General features: G+C 41.1%; 1 protein-coding gene across 1 annotated transcript in view; it reads right to left on the minus strand.

Annotated features, from left to right (window-relative positions):
- The window catches only part of LOC104966351 (receptor-type tyrosine-protein phosphatase mu-like), a 56,918-nt gene that overhangs the window by 16,933 nt on the left and 19,309 nt on the right, over positions 1 to 20,676 (minus strand). The window contains exons 5-10 of the mRNA XM_010795540.1: positions 19,102 to 19,375; positions 16,442 to 16,478; positions 15,614 to 15,688; positions 13,780 to 13,915; positions 12,455 to 12,484; positions 3,016 to 3,323 (exon numbers count right to left, since the gene is read on the minus strand). Coding sequence (XP_010793842.1) covers positions 3,016 to 3,323; positions 12,455 to 12,484; positions 13,780 to 13,915; positions 15,614 to 15,688; positions 16,442 to 16,478; positions 19,102 to 19,375 — 860 coding nt within the window. The remainder of the gene's footprint in view (positions 1 to 3,015; positions 3,324 to 12,454; positions 12,485 to 13,779; positions 13,916 to 15,613; positions 15,689 to 16,441; positions 16,479 to 19,101; positions 19,376 to 20,676) is intronic.

Consider the following 20,676-nt stretch of genomic DNA (forward strand, 5'->3'; position numbering starts at 1 on the left):
ATGAGGCCACGAGATAAATTTGTGCACAGATGGAAGGCTGACAGGCTGACAGGCAGGTAGGCCATCCAGTTATTTTAGCCGGGCCGGCTCAGATGATTGGTCGTGCTTTTTACAGTACCACGGCTTCCACAGATGAAATTTTTTTATGGATCTTTTGTCAAAGCACTTCAGATATTCATTGCTATCGGGATGTTAAGAGCATTCCATGGAATATAACAAAAAGTGTATCTCGAGCCGGTTTCTCAAATTTACCTACCCCACCTTTAAGTAGATGTAAAGTAAAAATGAATACAATGGAGCATAAATGAAATGCAGTTGAATAAATATAATGTAGCATACAGTAGAATGGAAAATGCTCAGGTATAGTTGAACAATATGAAAACTAAATAAGTAAATAAATACAAAAATTGACGTATTAAAGTATAGCACAATTAAAAAGCACACCAGTCAAAGCTTGTCACTGCTCATGTGTCACCAACAGATCCAACTTCCATGCTAATATGGTTAAGGTCACGAGTGCAGTATGTTCAGGACTATAATCTGTCTGCCATGGTGTTTAGAGCCCAAATGACACGATTGACAGGCATATAAGGTCATGGAGACATCGGGGGGCTTAGGAACGGCATTAAAGGCATCACTCTGGGTACAAAAGTAATGCATTTAAATCATTTGCAGTGGCAGACAGAGGGCCAGATTTGAACATCCACACTTGCAGACAGTTAATCAAGGTCAGAGCATCTTTGGGGCTCATCCCCCTGCAGGGGTGTGTAGACAGAAGCTGCTATGGAGTTTTAATCTGATGGTTTTGACTGGGATTATACCAGGTCAAGCCCTGGGTGCAGATTTAGCTGAGCTGTCCATCAACAAAGCATTACGTTTAACCTGGGACAGAGGAAATTAATAGGTTATTGCACAAAAGCACATCTAGTGTGTGTTGTGTGTTTCCTCCTTGAATTGGAAACAGAAGGTGCTGAGTTCAGGAACTTGGAGTTTGTGTTTACTGTTCAATTTAAAGTGTGGTTAGGGATTTGAAGTAGCCTGGATTATATTGATTTTTGAAGACTCCTTAGAGATTGCTAATAAGTGTTTGCAATTTGAATGCAGCTATACCAGTTGAGTCATAGTGCAGCACACCTCATAGTAAACTAATATTATTATCATGAATATTATTTTTACGTTGAAACTGTGGTATTGATTAATCAACATGTATAATGACAAACTCATTTTCTAAAAACTATCAAATAATTATTTTTGGGCCGCATAACTTATCCAATTCTTGTAAATAGATAAATAAATGAATTATGTTTTAGTATAATTAGGTTTAAAAGAATAACATTTGAAAATGATTAACAGAAATGGTCACAAGAAGTTTGGAGTACACTGTAAACCAACATTGAGAAAGTAATTTACCATCCAGAGCACGGTGTCACCTGTGACCTGAGCAGAGAGCAGAGGTCTGTCTGAGCTCAGTGGAGAGGTTACTTGCCTCTGGCGGTGGAAACCGGACACTTCCACTCAATTTCAGAGGAAAATAGAAAGTGTCACCTGTGTGATCGAAGAGAGGTCGGAAACGAAATGCACTTTTTGTTCTAGTGTCCTTTATATCACACTCTTAGATATAGGCGTTACATTGAAATGTCTGCCGAATGTCCTGATTTATTTGTTTTTCTATGACTGATCAATGTAGGTACCTGTTTACAGGCAAAGCGTAAAATGCCTGCTCAAATAGTGGGAGACACTTTATGTTTGATGTGTTAAAGGCACAGTCTGTGTCTCAGATGTGCGATTAATGGCTGTAATGTCTAAGGAGATGGATTGTGTTCATAAGTGCTTTGTTGTTGCATGCATAAAGGTGTATTTCATCTGTTCTATCAAACTATGTTATTGCTCGGTTTTTTATGTGTGTAGTCAGCCCAGGTGGGCTGGGTACTTAATGTGCATAATGCTTTGAAAAAACAAATAGCTTACTGACTATTAAAATATATCTGGGTTTAAAGGTGGGGTAGGTAAGTTTGAGAAACCGGCTCGAGATACACTTTTTGTTATATTCCATGGAATGCTCTTAACATCCCGATAGCAATGAATATCTGAAGTGCTTTGACAAAAAATCCATTAAAAAATGTCATCTGTGGAAGCCGTAGCGCTGTAAAAAGCTCGACCAATCATCTGAGCCGGTCCGGCTAAAATAACTGGATGGCCTACCTGCCTGTCAGCCTTCCATCTGTGCACAAACTTATCTCGTGCCCTCATTGGTCATGTGCGCGTTCGTGTGTGTTGGAGGAGGGGCTCTGTAAGGAAGTGGCAGATTTGTTCCGGCTGTGTATTTTCAAATTCTAGCGCACTCGAGCTGGTTTCTCCAAAATTACCTAACCCACCTTTAAGTTAAGTTATATGCCTGTCAATCGTGTCATTTAAGTAAAGGGATGAATCTCTTGTTTAAGAAAAAAGTTAAATCTGTTAAACTAATATGAAGAAGCCCATTCCCTATTGGCTAACACTAGCACCGGTAATAACTGGTAGATTTTCCAAAGCTACAAATTCAGTTTAAAATAGTTTGCAATGGCTGAATAGAGTCTAGGTTAGAACAAGGCAAACACAGAAAAACAAAGACATTTAGACGGCTCTCCATTAAAAACCCATTTTCACTCATTTATGAAACTGGATGTGGTAAATGACCAAAAAGGGCGAATAGATAAACACTCAAATCTTGATAATAGGAAACAGTCACATGGTCTCACGATGAGCTTTGATACCTATTGTTTTGCAGATTTGGATGTTTTTTGTGGGGGAGTCAATGATGAGGATTTATTATCAAACTGTTTTTTTTCCTGAATATGTTCCCCCATAAACTCCACAGTTCACTTGGAAGAGGACCAAGACTCAAATGTAAAGGTTGTTCCAGTGGGAATATTTGGTGTGCAGCCAACTCTGATTTCCTTCTCACCTGACCAAACCAAATAAATTGCTTCCACCATGCTGTGTGTGTAGTGTGTGTATGATGAAGGGCCATCTTACCTCGCCCGTTGAGAGTGAGCGCACACTCGCTGCGCCCGTTGAGCGTTAGCGCGCATTCACTTCGTCCATTCAGTGTGAGCGCACATTCACTTCGTCCATTCAGTGTGAGCGCACACTCGCTGCGGCCGTTGAGTGTGAGCGCACACTCGCTGCGTGTGTTCAGCGTGTGGTTGTGTGTGTCCATGAACGACAGGGCCTCGTCACAGTTGGTGCCCTGCTCCGTGTAGCTCTTGTCCATGGAGTTGACCATCACTGTCATCTCCTGGCGGGTGCTGTTCAAAGTCTCCTTACGCTTCTTGGCCAATTTCCTTTAGAAGAAATAAAAAAACATCAATCAGACCAAAGCAACAATGACTGCTCCTGAATTGATCTGATATGACGCAGGGGGGGGGGAAATGACTCAGATGTAATGAGATGGCTAATGTTTCCTGGGTTGCGGTCACATTAGGTTTTATTATTAGGCTTTTTCAAGCAGTGCCACATAAATCCTTGAAAGTATGGAAAGGTGTGACACCCTAACCCAAATACATCAGGGGCCCTGATGATTTAAAATTAGCTATAGGATTTTGGGGGCGGGAGAATACAGGCTGCTGAACGGTGAACTGAAACAGTCAACCTGCTTTTATTGACCTACTTTGAGCTGATGTGCTGGAGCCTACAAGCAATCTGCTCCAGATCAAACACCATTAGAGCATTGTGTAGGGAGTGAACGCACAGGGAAGCGCACACAAGCACAGATCAACGTGTACTGTAAGCATAAAAAGACTGCAGATGGATTCTAAGTTTGTAAAAGCAGATGCCGAGCTCACCTCACCTCATCTGTCCTGGCTTCACTTTACTGACTGTGAATAACGGGATCAGACAAGATTTTGAACTTTCCCCGATACAGCTGTCCACACTCAGCTCTTTAGTCATGAACTTTTCCCCCCTTTGTACACCAGCGAGACTTTAAGGTCTTGTGACCAGGGCTCGCTGTTTGTCCCTGGTCAAAACACACATGCAAGGGTCATGAGCAGTGGTGTAGTGGGGATTTTCTTACTGGGTGGACGGGACGGGACCGTGAGACACTATGGACGCGCTCGTGAACTGTCAACGGGGGTGGGTACACTGTGCGTGGACCTCTGTGACGCCTTTCAGCGAAACTTACACGATGCCGTTTAGACAATAAAACACACACACACACACACACAGTCACACACACACACACACACACACACACACACACACACACACACACACACACACACACACACACACACACACACACACACACACACACACACACACACACACTTTATTATTTATAACTTGTATGATTTCTCTCATACGTTTTCTATTATCTAATGTTACAGTATGACCATTCTTACTGTTATAAACAGAGTGGACTAAATGTATATCGCAATAGTGAAGATCACCACAAAGTGTTGCAAAAGCATATTAACTATTAAGTTGATTAAAAAACTATTACACTTGAATGAATAACTGTGCTAACTCAGTACGTTGTCCCTGAAACACTACATGGGATATATTAAATATTGACATACATTATTATGTGTAAGACTGTAATACATTTGATTAAAGTCTGCTCAACAGTCGATGCAACATTACCATGACAGTCTATACTTAGTTTATTACTGCTTGTATTATTTCATTTTAATGCAACTACACAGCAAGAGATATTACAAAAAAGATCATTCTGATTCTTGTTATGATAATGAACATCTATTTATATAAAATAATAAAGCAAGGCAAACTGAAAAATGACTGCATACATTGAATAATTATGCTGCAAAATGAGAAACTCAAATATTTTAAAAGTTGGACTTTTTGAGTCTAAACAAGTTTGCTGGGTTTCTCAACCTTTGACCCTGAACTGTACTAAGACTGAATGCCTGAAGGGGTGCTGTTCTGAAGCCGACCTTTAACCTTCCAGAAATCACCACTTGCATAATAAAATGTCCCCAGGTTGATAAATAATGCTTCTCATTAACACTCTGAGGAGTTAACCCGGTACAGTGTATTTCCAGAGACATCAGAAAAACGGCAAACAGCTTGAGCAGCAACACAGTAAGCTGTAGCGGTGTCTGATGTCTGCGGCTGCTCTGTAGCTGGAGGGGAGTGAGCGGAGTGAGAATTAACTATGGCAGCCCTCACACTGATCCCCGCACTTTGTTACTCTCTGTGTGACCCCTCTGCCTATTTGAATTGCAGTCTCTCTCACGGACAACTGCGATCTAATGATGCACTCCTGCTGCTTTGTTTTCGCAAATCTCCTCTGTTTATTCAATTTTGTCGCTGTCTGGTGCCATATGGCGACAGGCCCCCGCTGCCTTCAAACAGTCATTTGCTCTGAAGGCCGCGACGTGAGGCTAATAGTGGATCCGTTCTTCAGAACGCAAAGTGACAAAGTAGTGACATTTTCATCTGCCGGACTCACTTTTTGTCTTTAATCTGCAATTAGAGTCGGAAACAAAATGGCAATCTTGTCTCTTTTTTTACGATATAGCTTCATATTGTCAAAGGGAGGCGTGAGGTGGGGAGGGGGGGAGTGTATGTACCCGAGGCAATCTTAAAACTGATTCAGCACTGTGTGCACTCATGGAGAAGACTATTAGGAGCAACTATAATCCATGTTTTAAAACTGTATCACTGTTCCTGTTCCCGCGTCTGTTAGGATTCTCTTTCCTGGCCCGTGTAGCTGCTGAAGAATGAGCGTTGGAGATAATCGAGGCTGCACAGACACCAGTGCCAAAATGAGGAAAGCACCAGCAATAGTGGGATGTTTGCAAGGCACCGTGGGTGTTAGATGAAGATTAATTGGCATGCTATTCTCTCCTCATTTGTAAGAGGGGAACATGTAATGATAGATGACTATATTACTGGCTCTGATGTGCTGACAGAGATAGTACGAGGAAGTGTGGAGTTGAGTGTTTGTGCATCTTGATGAATGTGACCATTTATCATATCCCCGGATAGTTGGAGTAAAAGCTACACATTGAAAGATTCCAACAAGAAATGTACAGGACTGATTGCTTGCAGGCATGCCCAACAATAAAATCACAAATGTCTGTGAGCAGCAGTGAATGTGCATATGAAGGAAGAGGCAGACAGATGGCAGAGGTGTTTGTAGAAATAAAGACCGAGATAACACTGCAGGTAACTATATTAGGCAACTCTCATTAGAGGGATTGTCTGCAGGCCGTACATGACAGTCGTGGCAGATCTAGGATCTAAGTGAGCAGAGCTCCGAACTCTGTGAGTGCAGCTACAACACAAAGGAAGCCGCGTGAGTTGTGTGTCTGCGCCTGTTTGCCAGAATCTCAGTTCTGCGGGAGGTGATGCCGCTGCAACTTCTAAAAGCTTCAAAACCTTAGGCTCAGCATGGTGGGCCTCATTTCTGCACTGGCACAGCCTAAACCTCGTGACACCGGGACAAAGAAGGCTTCATTAGAGGATCCACACACACCCACAGCATTTGTGTGTGTGTGTGTGTGTTAGGTGAGTGACACGCAGCTGGGAGGGGCAACAGAAGCGTCTTTGATTCGCGCAGTGGGGGCACTTCAGTGGTTGTTTGCACTGTGTCTCAATTCAAACATGTCTCCATCTTTCACACGTTCTTTCCTGTCTATCTATCATATTTCTATCTCAGTCCTATTCATTTACTTTAGCAGGAGAAACCTCAGCAACAACGATAGAAACTATTTCTGAATGCAGACTATTCAGTGACAGGAAAATCGTTTATCTGCCAAATGATTGCTTTCATCGATTCTGTACAAATTTGTATTTTTTCACACAAAAACTGAAGTGAAGTTTGATCTTCATAACTCATGTTTGATTCACTTTTTAAAGATAGGAATTAGTTGTACTAAAAAATACCACTGAGAGAGATTAGAAATAACATTAACATTGTCAACTCAGGGAGTTTCATCCCACAGGCAATAAGACTGTAAACAGACCTGAACTGTCGAAACAACATCCCTAATATTCATCTGGCTGCTACTTAAACATTATTTTAAAATGATTTACCGATATATCCTATTTCAATAACTTGCATATAGACTCTTATTTCACTATTTCAAAAACTATTTTGCTCTATTTTTTCTGTTTATCTGTGTTTTGTGTTGCTCTGTTGCAGAAGCCTTTGACACAAGATTTTCATTGGCATACCTACACTGTAGCTAAGTTCGTTTGACTAAATAAAGAACCTTGAAAAATTATGTTTTTGGTTCAAGCAAAAGCTTATATTCAGATATTGTAAATAACATTTTAGAGTAACCTTTAGAAAGACATTGATTTTTTACATTGTGTATCTGTTAAAGTACTTTTCTTTTAAATGTATTTTCCTATTTCGGCAGTTGAAGACAAACTTACAAGAAAACGTTTTAGTCTCAGGTTTCCTTGTTCCTATATTTAATTATATTCATATTATTTAATGATCATTAAATATACTTTATTTTGATTTAAATCAAGAAATAAAATGAACTGTATTTAATATAATGTTTTCTTTTAATAAGAAAAAAAATATTATACATATTTTACAAAATATATATTATATATATTGTATTGTGCTAATAATGTACACTTTTTTATACTATTACCTTGCCTGTCTCTGAATCCCATTACATGTATATATATAAAGAGTTAAGTAAGTAGCAAGAGAGCCAAAGTGTAACAGACACTTTGTAAATGACAATTCATTTTAAAAACGTATGCACTGAAACTATCACTCCAAGCATGAGATCCCTTCGCCCTGCTCGAGCTGCTCTTCCTCTCTCCCCCTCCTCATCAACATTCAGAGCTCGTCGGTGCAAAAATCTGCAAAGCTTGTACCAATTAATGTGATTCTTGCTGCATGTTCGGCTGGTAGGTATAATGAAGGTGTTTGCCCTGAGCACATTGTGTTATACATGGTGCGTTTAGTAGGCCTCCCATGAATGATGATTTATACGTCTGTGTGTTTCCGGTAAAAAGGAAGCAATTCAAGCCATTTTTTCTATTCTCGATATATCACTGCATGAGTTCAGTGAATATCAGCAGCTAGTGGCATACAGGTTTGTTTACCATCAGACCCACTCAATGAATTGTATGCACACATCAAACCATCAGGGATTTAGGATATGAATGACCACCTGCCAGATGGATATGGACTGGTCTCTCCTGAACAAAATCACTTCCTCTGAGCTGATTCAATAAAACAGCAGGCAGAAACCCCAAAACATAACACCAATATTTAGACTAAATTCAAGAGTAGATATGTTGTGGAAACATGGCTTCAAATTTGTATAATATATCTATGAATATAATCATACTTTCTTTGCTGTCAGGCATGGTACATTAAAAACAAGACCCTTTAACTGGTGTGTACCATAGACTGTATATATAAAAAGGTGTACCTAAGCGCCTTTCACGTAATCATTTGAAAATCAACGGAGTAAATAATGTATCAATTAGACACAGAGCAACAACATTCTGAAGTAAATGCAACTCAATAAATCAGCCACAGGATGTTTCTCAATGTCGATTACGCTTGCTTGGTAGCACATGTCTTCCGAGTCACTTGCTTCAGAAGCGAGGCAAGAATACTTCCTGGCATTCGGAAAACAAAGAGTGGAACAGGCGAGCAGGTGTGCGTCATATGAGAGGCCCCGCCTTACATTTTCCGCCACAGATTTGGGGAAATTGGTCCGTGCGCAAAGCATTGTGGGGATTTTAAGACAGCGGAGTCTACACATGTGCAGCCTCGAAATGTCTCGCTACGAAGTACGCCGGCCTCGGTAGAATTCCAAGTATGCTGGACATTGGAACAGTCCTTCGGCGGCACTCGATGACGTAGTATGCTTGAAATAGTGGCTCTGGAGCAGCTTTACTCGAGATTGAGAAACACCCTAAGTCTAACATAGGTCTTCCCATTTTTAAAGAGCTTTAAATAGAGTTTTTTCATTGTTTAGCTATCCAGCCCGCAACTTCATGGTTTCTGGTTCCCTGCTTTCAGCCTCAACAGGCAGCTGTTAAAGGTGTAAAAGCTATATAAATCCACAGTACACCTTCTCTGCAACAAACAGCAGATAAACAAAATTAGCAACTACCTGCTTGCCAAGTAAAGCATTTAGCAACTATACAGTAGATCCAGTCTTTTCACTCAGAAAGTGGCAGGGACCAACAACAGAACAAAAAGAGATGTGTTATTGGACTTACATTTGCCAGGTCGCCAACAAGACAACAACAAATGAATAATAATGTTGCTCCATAACTGCCAGATCTGTGAGTAAGCCACATTATTCAATCAACATGGAGATGACATGTCAATCCTCAAACTTCTATTTTGGCCACCACTGCCCAAATGTGACTTTTAAGAGAGGGTTAACTTTAAATCCTATTTTAAAAGATTAATAAAATCTTGGTTAATAGAAGACATCTACTCAGTCAGATCACATACCTGAGGTTTAAGGAGCACATGACAAGCCTGACCAATCAGTCACAGAGTGATACAGTAAGTGTGCTCGTACTTAACAAGCCTGCTTGATGGATGAATCGAACTCTCTCAGGAATAAAAACCCAATCGCAACCTTGCCCCGTGCTATTGATCCCCCTCCTGTCCCCAGCAGCGACGGGCGTCCGGTATACAGACACCTGATTAAAGAATGATCATATATTTGATCACACATGTAACTGCATCTCTAATGAGCGCTCTGACTGATGTTGTGTTGCGAGCTAACCCCCGCAGCCACCTCTGGCAATGTACCCAAAGTGCATATTTTGGCGACTGCAGGACGTTCTCATGCCTTTAAAAGACTTTGATGAATGCGTAAGAGCATTAATGGGGTTCATCAATCATAGAGGTGTGTTGAAATCTCACAAAGGCTGTCAGCAGAACTGCAGATAAGCAATCTTAAGAAAACCTTAATTTGGTAATATAAACTTTGGGTTTAGGAAGTTATATGTGTTAATAATAAGTATTCTAGTTCCCCGAAAGAAGTAACAATATGATTATAATGACTTAACTTTAAGCAACACTTTGGTGGGAACCTTTCTAACTCGGCCTCAAGGGGCAAATCTTCCTTCCAATTAGCTAACATGCTCTTGTGCCTTCAAATGAATGCTACTGTACATAGACAGATAAAGAAAACATGTGAGGATGGGGGGTTGTTGTATTGAAATGGACATCCTTGCTCACTCCAGCATAATTTTCAATGTCAATTTCTCACGATGTACATCAATATCTACTGTTAATTACCTCGTAGAGAAATAATTGGTGATGCAGGCCTAGCGGTGAACATCCAGATGTATTTAGCTGAAAAGTGTTGTATTACACTCTTAATTTACAGCGGTGAAAATAACACATGACATATAATTTCTCCTGAAACCATTTGCTTGCAGTGCGCAAAATATCCATACATCTACCATTAACAGCCCCATTAGAGGACTAGGGGAATAACAGTTGATCAAGACGTCATTGAATTTGTTATCAACTGATATACAACACCTTCGAGCCACTCATAAATTAATTGTTCAAATAGGCATCTTGCATGTAAATATGTTTTGATTTTACATCATAGGAGTTGTGCCGAAGGAAACATTGCTGGTTACAGAGATCCAGAAGTCTTAGGTAATTTATTTATTTGCAATTTCTCAAAGCCGTGTTTTTAATTATCCATTATTATTTGCTGCAGTCATGGCACATTTTCAAAAGGAAATCATTACTCCTTCAGCTTTTATTACTGTATATTATGTTGATATCCTGTCAGCTTTTGGAGCGGAGTCACAACATTCGCAACCCCTCGAATTCATTTTGACGGGAGAATGCAGGGAAACGTCGACGTTGTGCTGTTCATGTCACATACATTCATTTTTGAAGGGGCCCATTTTGGCTTAAGCGTTCAAATGCATCCTGTAACGTGTTAGCAGCCAAATATCCAATTTGGCTAACCTAAGACCTGTCAATCAAAGCAAACGCGCCTCCAGACAAATCCGTCTAAGGCATTACAGTATGTCCTTCAAATGGAGGAATAATTTTCCAAATAATTACTAAAACACATGTTTGAAAACAAGCTTTATCTCTTATCTTCTCGTGAAAAATAATGCATTTTCTTGTTATTGTAGAAACCATCATCTCCTCTTTATGCAAATATGTGTACCCATTTGCTGTTAAAAAAATAAATCCCCAAAAACTGATTTTGATTGTTTCACTGACAACCTCATCTCTTCCTGCTTAACTCGGCCAATGTGCGCGCTTAGCTTTGATGACACCACTTCTCCAAAGTCACCGGGGCTTTCCATCCAATGCAGCTGTGATCTAAGATGAGTGACACGCGGAGTATTCAGAGTAGTATTATCTCCAGGTGTATTCTGAGATGTTCTTTGATGTGAGGCAGCCTCCATTCACTCCTCTGATCACAGCCATCTCAAGACAGATTAGTCGGCATCCATCACAAAGAGCGTACGAGGGGAGCCTGTGAGCTAAAGCAATGAAGCCAGAGCCGCAGAATAAGCTTCTTTTACCATTCAGAGGTGTGATTTGGAACCACGTGTCCTATTAAGAGCGAGTATAGGAGCGCTACGGCTATTGTTTTATGATGTTGGAGACGTCTATATAGAAAGGAGGTTATCCTGTAATAATGTATTTTCAGCTAAAGACACAACTCCACCATCACCATAGAATTGATGGGATGGACGTGCAATAACCCAAAAACATGCTCAAGAAAATAAAACTAAAAAGCATGAGATGTTTTCATGATGAAAGATGGAGTCGGGGTAGGGAACGACTTCACATTATCACATGCATATGGAGCCACATTGGTAGGTTCAACACGTTAGCCCATGCTTCCATTTTCGCTGTATAAAAAACAAACTATAAACATGGCTAATCCTAGAATTATTTACTGCATTTCTGAGTGTATACACAAGTGTGCAAAGAGTGAGAATTTGGACAAGCTTATTGAGGCACTAAACCGTAGATTCACTGTGATAAGCACTTCAAAAACTCTTACTTTGACAAGTCAACAGAGATGAAATCATCGGAGGCCAATGAAAAATTCACACTCAGTAAAAATGCAGAAGCTCCTGCATTGATTTTTCCCCCCTTTGAAGACATGAGTTGGGCAGCCGTACAATCATTAAGGCAGTTCATAGTTTGTGATGAACAAACTCCTTAAAGTCGAACAGACATTATGTTTGCAGTATTTTCAGTGGCAGGTTAACGCTGTGGGGGTGTAGCTGCGTCTGCGTGCTTTCGTCAGAAGTCGTGCCAATGTGACATACAGTATGATGTGATACGCTCATCATGGAGGTGGCGTCCTCCGTTCCTCCAGCAGAGATTACAGTGAGGTCTCTGTAATGGCTCTGAGCAGGAGGAGGATGACATGGCCCTTTGCATGCATGCATGGGAAACAGCGTGAGGGTGAGAAGCATGGCACTAACATTACACAAAGTGGTTACTTACAGGTAGTAAGTGTAGGAGTGATAGGTTCTTCTGCCGAGTGGGGTGGTGGTAGGATTTAAGCAGTGGAGGAGGGGAGGGGATGGAATGAAAAGGAAAGAAAAAGTAAAAATATATTAATGTTTGAAAAAAGAGTAGAAATGAACAAAATCAGATATGGTGGCATACGTGGAGGTAAACTAGTGAACATGAGGGCAAAGGTGATCGCTTGGAGTCATGTCATGCTTTGTTGGGTGGGGGGGNGGGCTCATTACAATACGGTCAGAACTCTCTAATTATATTGATATTGAGATTATTGATATGTGATGGGAAATCAAGAGCAGCCACGCTGTCAGTAAAACTCCTCTTTTGTGAACACATCATTTTATACATCTATAAAGAATTACCATATCTGACCTCCCAGGTTGAAACTTAATGAGTGCTTTGAATGTCTAAACACAACTCCGATTCCCTGTTGGCAACAGTAAGTTACACGAAATTCAACCAATGAAGTCATCTCCATCTCTGGTTTGATTAAGGCTAATTGAAAACAATTCCATTACTGAGTGCTGCTTTTCACACCCACCCACTGATCGCTGTGCTATACACAGAAGATGAAGAATATTATATTACTGTCAAAAATAAACACGATACATGGTGATTGTATTAGTACACATCTATGCCTCCCCACTCTACTTCACTGCTGGTTACTATGTAATTCAACACACGCTATCCAACTCAATGAAAAGTACAGTAAATTAAAGTTAATGCAAACTAAGTTTTACTGGAATCTTTTTCTTTTTTCCTCGCCTAACTAGAGAAATCTATGCAGAACCTGACAGTGTTATTTCAAGCTTTGCTGTGGACAAAGGGGGTTGATATTTGCTGAGCTTGAGCTCCCCTGATAGCTGGGATATGTACTGAGGACCTCTCTCCAGTATGGGGTCCAGGCTAATGTAAACTTAGCCTTCAGCTATGTGGCCATCCTCTTTCTTTTGAGCCTTTTCATCATATTTTCTTTCTTATCTCTTCCCCGCCTCCCTCCAAACCACAGGCCTCAAAACATTATTTCCTATTCCCATCCCAATGTCATTGAAGCGCTGCACATTTGTTTGAGGGTGCCGTGGAAACGGATTAATTTTTCATGGCACACTGTATCTCATGGCTGTAAACAGCCTTAATGGGGCGTATCAACATAATCAAATTAATTATTTACCACGACACTGACAATACTACCATTTGAGGGAGAAATATACAAAATGATGAAACTACTTATTTTTCTGCAAGTTAGTCCAAGCTCTTCCAGAAATGTGAAATAGTATTTCAACAAGTAAAAAGGAAAGGCTTACCTTTTCTTCATGAGTAGTACCACTCCTAAGAAGATGATGACGAAGAGGAGGATGCCGGCGATGACTCCGGCGATCTTCACCGTGTGGTCCGTTTGTTTCTCCGGCTCCACAGCGTCAGGTTTGTGCGTGGCTGCTCCTGAAAAACATCACAATGCATAAAGATCAAACAGAGAAAGTGCAATTAATCGGGCAGACTATGAAACAGATCCAATGATTATTTGCTTTTGTTCTACACTAACCAAACGGGAGAGTGCATATCCATACTTTTAGCATTTCAAATCAAATCAAGTTTTATTTATATAGCACATTTTTAAAACGATTCTTGGTGGAGCCAAAGTGCAGTACATATAATAATTACCTTACAGTAAGGACTCTTTACAGCAAAATATCAGTATGAGAAAACGACACCCTCATTTCCTCATTGATTCGACTGTGCGCAGGAGTGAGGTGGATTCATCAATACTCTGATATTCCGTGGCATTCTGTGGACCATAAATATCAATACACATGTATTGTCTGAGAGTAATGTTTGTTTCTAAAAGTAAGTGACTCCCTATTGTCCTGAGGACTCCACCTTCTGCTCCGTCCTCAGTGGACGTCTGCGCTCTGAGGATCAAGCTGCACTGCGAGAGATAAGTGTGCATCATCTTTACCCTTGGTTAATCATGTTTGGGGCAAACGGTTGCTGGGCTATACAAAATGTAGGATGCAGGGCGCAAGAGATAATACCCAAGAAGATAAAAAAGCCTGAAATAACCAACGCATTAAATATCAGCTTGGGAGGAGATAGCCAACAACGGGAGACACAAAGAGAGCGAGGGGAGCGTCTTGTTTTAACACCGTATGCTCCCTGCGAAGTGATAAGAAGCACTTGGATGAAAACAGCGTCCCTGGAATGACAACTGTCCACCTGAACAACACCATTATTCCCTGTCACTGGGGGTAAATTTAGAATGATGAATTGTTATGTCAGACCAATCTGTTAGAGCGGGTTTACTCTCAGCGTCGCCATTTTCTCTCGCTATCAAAAAGGTAAATATCTATCCCGGGCTGGCTGTGACATATTGTTCTCGCACTGGTGTGCTCTTATCAACAGCCAGGCCTTTTATTTAGATACAACTTTTTAAAGCAGAGAGGTGGAGGATTTTCAAGACAGGTGACATATTAACAATTATGTCTGGACAGATGGAGAAGATGTTATCTAAATATACTGTTACAGGCTAATCTTACAGAAATGCTGTCAGTGACAAATCCCCATTTGAGACGTGAGGGCTGTATGTTCGCTGCCACACGTCAATACTCTTCCATTCTAGCCTGGCAAATTACTTTCTTTCTTTTGTACACACAACAAGTAGAAACTGAGCAGAATTGTAATAGGCCGCGAAACTCTTGAAAACTCTCTGGATCTTGATGACGTGCACTTCAGCGTCCTTTTGTGTGTTTACAGTTTTCGCGACTGCAGCAAACAACACCTACCAGCACTTAATTTCCCAAAAATAATGAGAAATATTCATGAAAGGGGATTAACTCCTGTCAAAAAGCTCCAACACCGACACATCAAATACAAAAATCACACCTCAAACAGGTCTTTCATGTCCAGTAATGCTGAGGAGATGAAGGTAGAAGACAATGTCTTTGATTTAATCACTCTGTGTTTATTGTCCTGCTATTTGCATAGAATCAATCACACACGTGCAATATGCCACTTGTTTGTTTTCCTGTTGAAGGAATCATCAGGATTGCTGCCTCATTAAACACGTAGTGGGTCAAACCAAGCTGTGGACAGAATAATTGAGATGCTCAGAGAATGTTTTTGGAAAGCAGCGGGTCTGACCTGTTAGTTGGCTGTCCCCGGCTGCTGGGGCGATGCGGATGTACGGCGTTGTGAGCTGAGTCACAAGTATGGCGGCTGAGTAGAGTCAGTGGATCCAGGATAGCATGCAGTAGAGAGAGACAGAGAAAAAGAGACAGGCCACACTGAAGCTGAAAAACAGCCACACCAACATTTCCCTTCATCATGCAACATTACAATATTAGAAGGCATTTCACAATTTACTTTGGCATGTTAGCAAAAGCAATTTCACACATATCTCCCCGGGCCATACGTAGTGCATTAACATGTGTCCCTTCAGGTGAGAAATTACCTATATATGATTCTGCTACCTCTGTTACCTCTGTGTCATTTAATTTAAACTATTGAGCCATGTAGAGATATCTGGAGCTCCGCATGAAATCCATAGTGGAGGTGCAAAATATACAAGATTGTCAGAGCATGTGACAGGATCTCTCACTGCCCAGAATGTGGCGTGACTGGGGCTCCCTCCGGCCTTATCAATTCTGCTCCTGGATCAATGGTGCTTAGACTTCATTGGCTGTAATGTGTGGAGCAGGACGTACAAGCAGCATAGCTAAGTACCTACAGACCTCAATGGGCACATAGGCTGTCTCCGACTCATGGAAAAAAACATCTACTTGGTCAATATATTGATGTGAAGACTCACATTTTTAGTCTTTTTAAGACATTTGTAAATGGTAACACATTAAACATCATCAATAAACCTAATGAGGTGTGCGAGATGTGACTGTTGGTTCATATAAAGTTCATGTTAATTTTGTTAGTTCTCAGAAATCATGCGCAAAGGATGTTAAGATCTATCCCTACCTTTGGTGGCTACTCGAACGCAGTCGATTTTAGTCTCCTGTGCAAATAAGACAAATGAAAGAGGGGGGAAAGAGAAGCAGAGTTTAATATGACACACAAAAGACACACACTTGCAACAACAGCTTTCTAAGAAGACACGGGTTACAACAAAACAGCTCGGTCAGTTCCACGCTGTCCCCTATCATCTGTTGAGCTCAATGACTGTGACACAAAACGCAGTTAGGCGAGAGGGCCTACAGCACAGATTAGTGGTGCTGAGCTGCTGATTTGTCAGCCAACAGCGATCTGTCGGCAGCCCGCGGCTCAAGGTGGTCAGCCACTGTGGAGAAACCAGAGCCCTGTGACAAGATACACCAACCCAGCATGCGGCGCTCCAAAATGACACGTCAGGGAGCCTTTCTGAATATGTAATGGAGTTTGAGCTCTCACAACAGCCTTCAACAACATACAAAAAAAAAAGAAACGCGGCTCTCGCTGCTGGCAGAGAAGTTTGTTGTCAACAATGGTCTGTTGAACAGGAAAAAGGACACAGACAGGAACGGAAAGGGAATGAATACAACACAAAAGACACGAGAGATGTGTCCCTGGATTTGACCCAGCCAAGCTGTCCAATGAGCAGTGAGCACACATGGGAGGGACAGCATTTAGAGGCCATGAGAGGTTCAATGAAGAGAAAAAACATCAATGTTCATGTGATTCTCGGTGCGTGTGTATTCACATTACTGCCGCTTTTAAGCTGTCAGATGGTGCTTTTGTTTAAAGCAACATTAGAAGATATATTAGATTTTTATTTGAATAGAACGCAAAAACTATACATGGATGGCACTCACCTTCTCTAAGTGCTAATTTAGTCTAAGAGGACCACACAAATCACTCTAACATGGTTAGACATTAATTAAAGCTTGCAGTATATGACAGTAATGGCTTCATGAAAGAGAGTGCATTTGGCCAGTGTAAAACAAAGCATTGAATGTGGAAATTTCATCAGAAATGTCCATTACAGAAACAGAGCTTTCTGCTGTGTCAACGAGGGGCTCTTCCATTCCGTGTGTGCGAGGACGAGCACTATCAGCCTCTTCACATCGCTCACCAGTTCAACCTGGAAAGTTTCAGTCCGCCAGTGCTTCTCTCTCAAGAGCAAACTCGCTAATTGGATTCAGCCCGGCCTCACGTTACTTCTATTGCCTTCTTAAAAGACGTGACGGTGTTTCTCAAGGAGGCTGTTTATGGTGATTCTAATTCAGGACCATAATCGGTTGGGCTCTTGAAGTCGCCATTGAGCTGTCGGCTGTGTCTCCGCGGAGGGAGGGCTCCTCCAAGTGCCACTCGAAGACAGAGGCTGCGACCTGTGAGATCGGTAACCCCGTTGTCGTTTCCTGCCTTCCACACTTAACTGCCGCTGGGACAACTGCCTCTCTTAAATGCCATTGATCAAAGGCTCGTCTGGTATTCGGCATACAGCTCCATAGGAAGAGGCAGGAGAACGGGGCCACGGTAATGGAGGCAGAGCGCATGTCAACGCACACAGCTCTGTATTCAATGCTTGACCCTGCTGCAGCTTATTAAGAGTGGAGACAGTGCTGTTGGTACAGCCCACCAGAGGACTGACACATCTATCAGAGGCCAAATGCAATTGTGCTGCTGTGTGCATGTGTCTGCCTCTTTGTAGAGTCAGGGACTTCTCTACTCAGCCACTTTCAATCTGACAGCCGTTCAGTCTCCTTAACCCACCATAATATTTAGCATTGTTTTGTGTATACTTTAAAGTGGATATGCAAAGGGTTTAAAAAGAAAAGGCGATGTTTGACTAGGCAGAAGGTTAGAGTCAGTCTTCTATAAGACACTAGAAAACAATACTACTTTCAATTCTGTGGCATTTGTTTATTCTGATGTTAGTGCTTGAGGTTTATTAAATTAAGTAAACAAATTAGACGTTTCTCGACTATGCTAATCCAATCGTCAAGTTGCAGAGGTAGATTATATGCCTATTAGCACGGTACCGTAAGAGACGCTGCCAACAATAAACTGTCAACCCGGGAATTCAACACTCAGCATGTAAAGTGTTATTTTTTGCCTCCGTTTGTTCTCTTTGCAATAATATTTTCTTTTATAACCAGCAGTGGAAGAATTATTTGTATACCTGTACATGTATAAAAGTACTAATTCCACAATGTAACTTACTTAAGTCCTAAAGTATTAAACATAATGCGTTTACAGTCTCAAAATGTGTTCCTTATAGAGAGTAGAATAATATTTACGTGTCATATACCTGGATAATTGATAAATAACACAAATGCAGATTTTTTTATGGTCCAAAGGGATTCTGCTTGTTTACATTACTCAATCATTGAAACTGATCATGTCTTGCTTTTTTAAAATCTTTAAATGAAAAATAAATGTAGTAAAGTAACATTTACAGTATTCCACTTTAAAATGTAGTCGAGTAGAAGTACAATGCATCAGAAAATGGAAATAATAGTCAAGTCAAGTATTGCAGTTAGATTCTTGGTTAGCCTCCTTTCTACCACTAGTTGTAAAGAAAACACAGAATGGTCATACTGTATTTTTGAATAAAGTCCTATTTAGAAACACCATGCTCGTGTTAAGTGCCTCTTCAACTGAACTGCATGAATAAAAGACATGTTTTTAGAAGCACCCACCCCGTTGGCAGTGCTGACAGCCTGGTAGTAGATGCTGTAGCTCTTCTGAGGCAGCAGAGCGGCGTTCCAGTAGCCGTTGTAGGTCTTGTTGTCCCCCACAGTGAAGGGCTGGGGCGAGTGGATGCCGCCGGCGGGGAACTGAGCGGTGAAGTAGTACTGGGAGTTTAGGAGCGTGGCGTTCTGGAAGTGAATGGGAACTGGGTAGCAGCGCAGGATTTCTGCTGTGCCTCGTGCTCTGCGTGGACGTTCCTCCTCCACCACCACCTGGTACGCACTGCAAACACAGGAGAAACTGAATGAAAAGACGCCAATGGGCCAGACAAGGGTTTCAAGAACGCTGTTGGCAATGCGGGCATATTTTTTTGGTTTGTAAGGAAGGATTACAAAGTGTTATATGGTTTCTTTATGACTGGCACATTAACGCATGTTGCTGAGCTCCAAATCTCTAGAAATATATTTATTTAGACGTGAGATATTTGACAGATAATGACTTTCTCATCTAGTAATTTCAGATTTGCATTTCAAATTTGACATTTTGAGACCTTTATGTGATTTTGTTTGTTGTATGCCAGTTAAAAAGACCAGCTGCTAGCTTTTTGATTAGCTCAAGCATTGCTATACACAAGTAGTTATAGATAGAGTAAGTGCATGAAAACCAATAGAATCCCAAGGATATACCCTTAAAAATACAGTGCAGGATAAATGAGCAGTGACACCGGACCGGGCCTGACATTATTTGCATTTCCATTATTCAACAACTGAAAAGGTTAACGGCTCCTTCCATTTCCTCTCCCTCCGTGCCTTGTGTTCAACTCGATCAAAACTGCAGCCCTCTGTGCCTCTGACAGAGATGACATTGTCTCTGAACCGGCCACTTAGCTGGAGGGGAGACTGACTGTCTTATACACTTTCATGTTAGTATGCATCTCGCATCCACCTGTTAAATCTATTGAGTCACTGAGTGACAAAGAGTCTGTTTACAGCTGCCACGCAGGATAACCAGCCATGATTGGGAACTAGTGTTCCATTTCAAAAGGGAGTCATGCAAACAACAAGTTATTATTACAGAAGACGGAGCAAAGTTAAACGGCTCACTGAATTATTCCATAAACAATGTGTGAATGAATAAAAATGAATACCATGATGTCGCATGCTCTCGTTCTCTGGTTTTGGAAAGCTGAATCCTGATTTTTTGTATATTTAATTGTCATGATTGGATGATATATTTACAAATAAAAAGATAATGAATAAGTAATTAGCATATTGTTGAATTGAATTTCTTTATTTAAAGTTACCATGTGGATTTTTCGACGATTAGCCATTTTTGGAGATTGGGTGGGTGGGTTTTTGTTTGTATGAAGTACATAGGACACACATGAAAGCGCAAAGACGCGGGTTTTCAAAGTCTGGCGTAGAGCTGCACGATATTGAAAAAAACTGACATTGCGATATTTATTTCCCCTGCGATATATATTGCGGTTTTTTAAACTATATTTAACCGGATGAAGGATTTTAGTCACGGGCGTCTGGATCTTAACTGGTTGACTCATCATACCTTAAGTCATGATCTAACAT

Source organism: Notothenia coriiceps, unplaced genomic scaffold, assembly GCF_000735185.1.
Source record: "Notothenia coriiceps isolate Sejong01 unplaced genomic scaffold, NC01 NC01_scaffold00037246, whole genome shotgun sequence".
In the NCBI taxonomy this organism is placed as follows: Eukaryota; Metazoa; Chordata; class Actinopteri; order Perciformes; family Nototheniidae; genus Notothenia; species Notothenia coriiceps.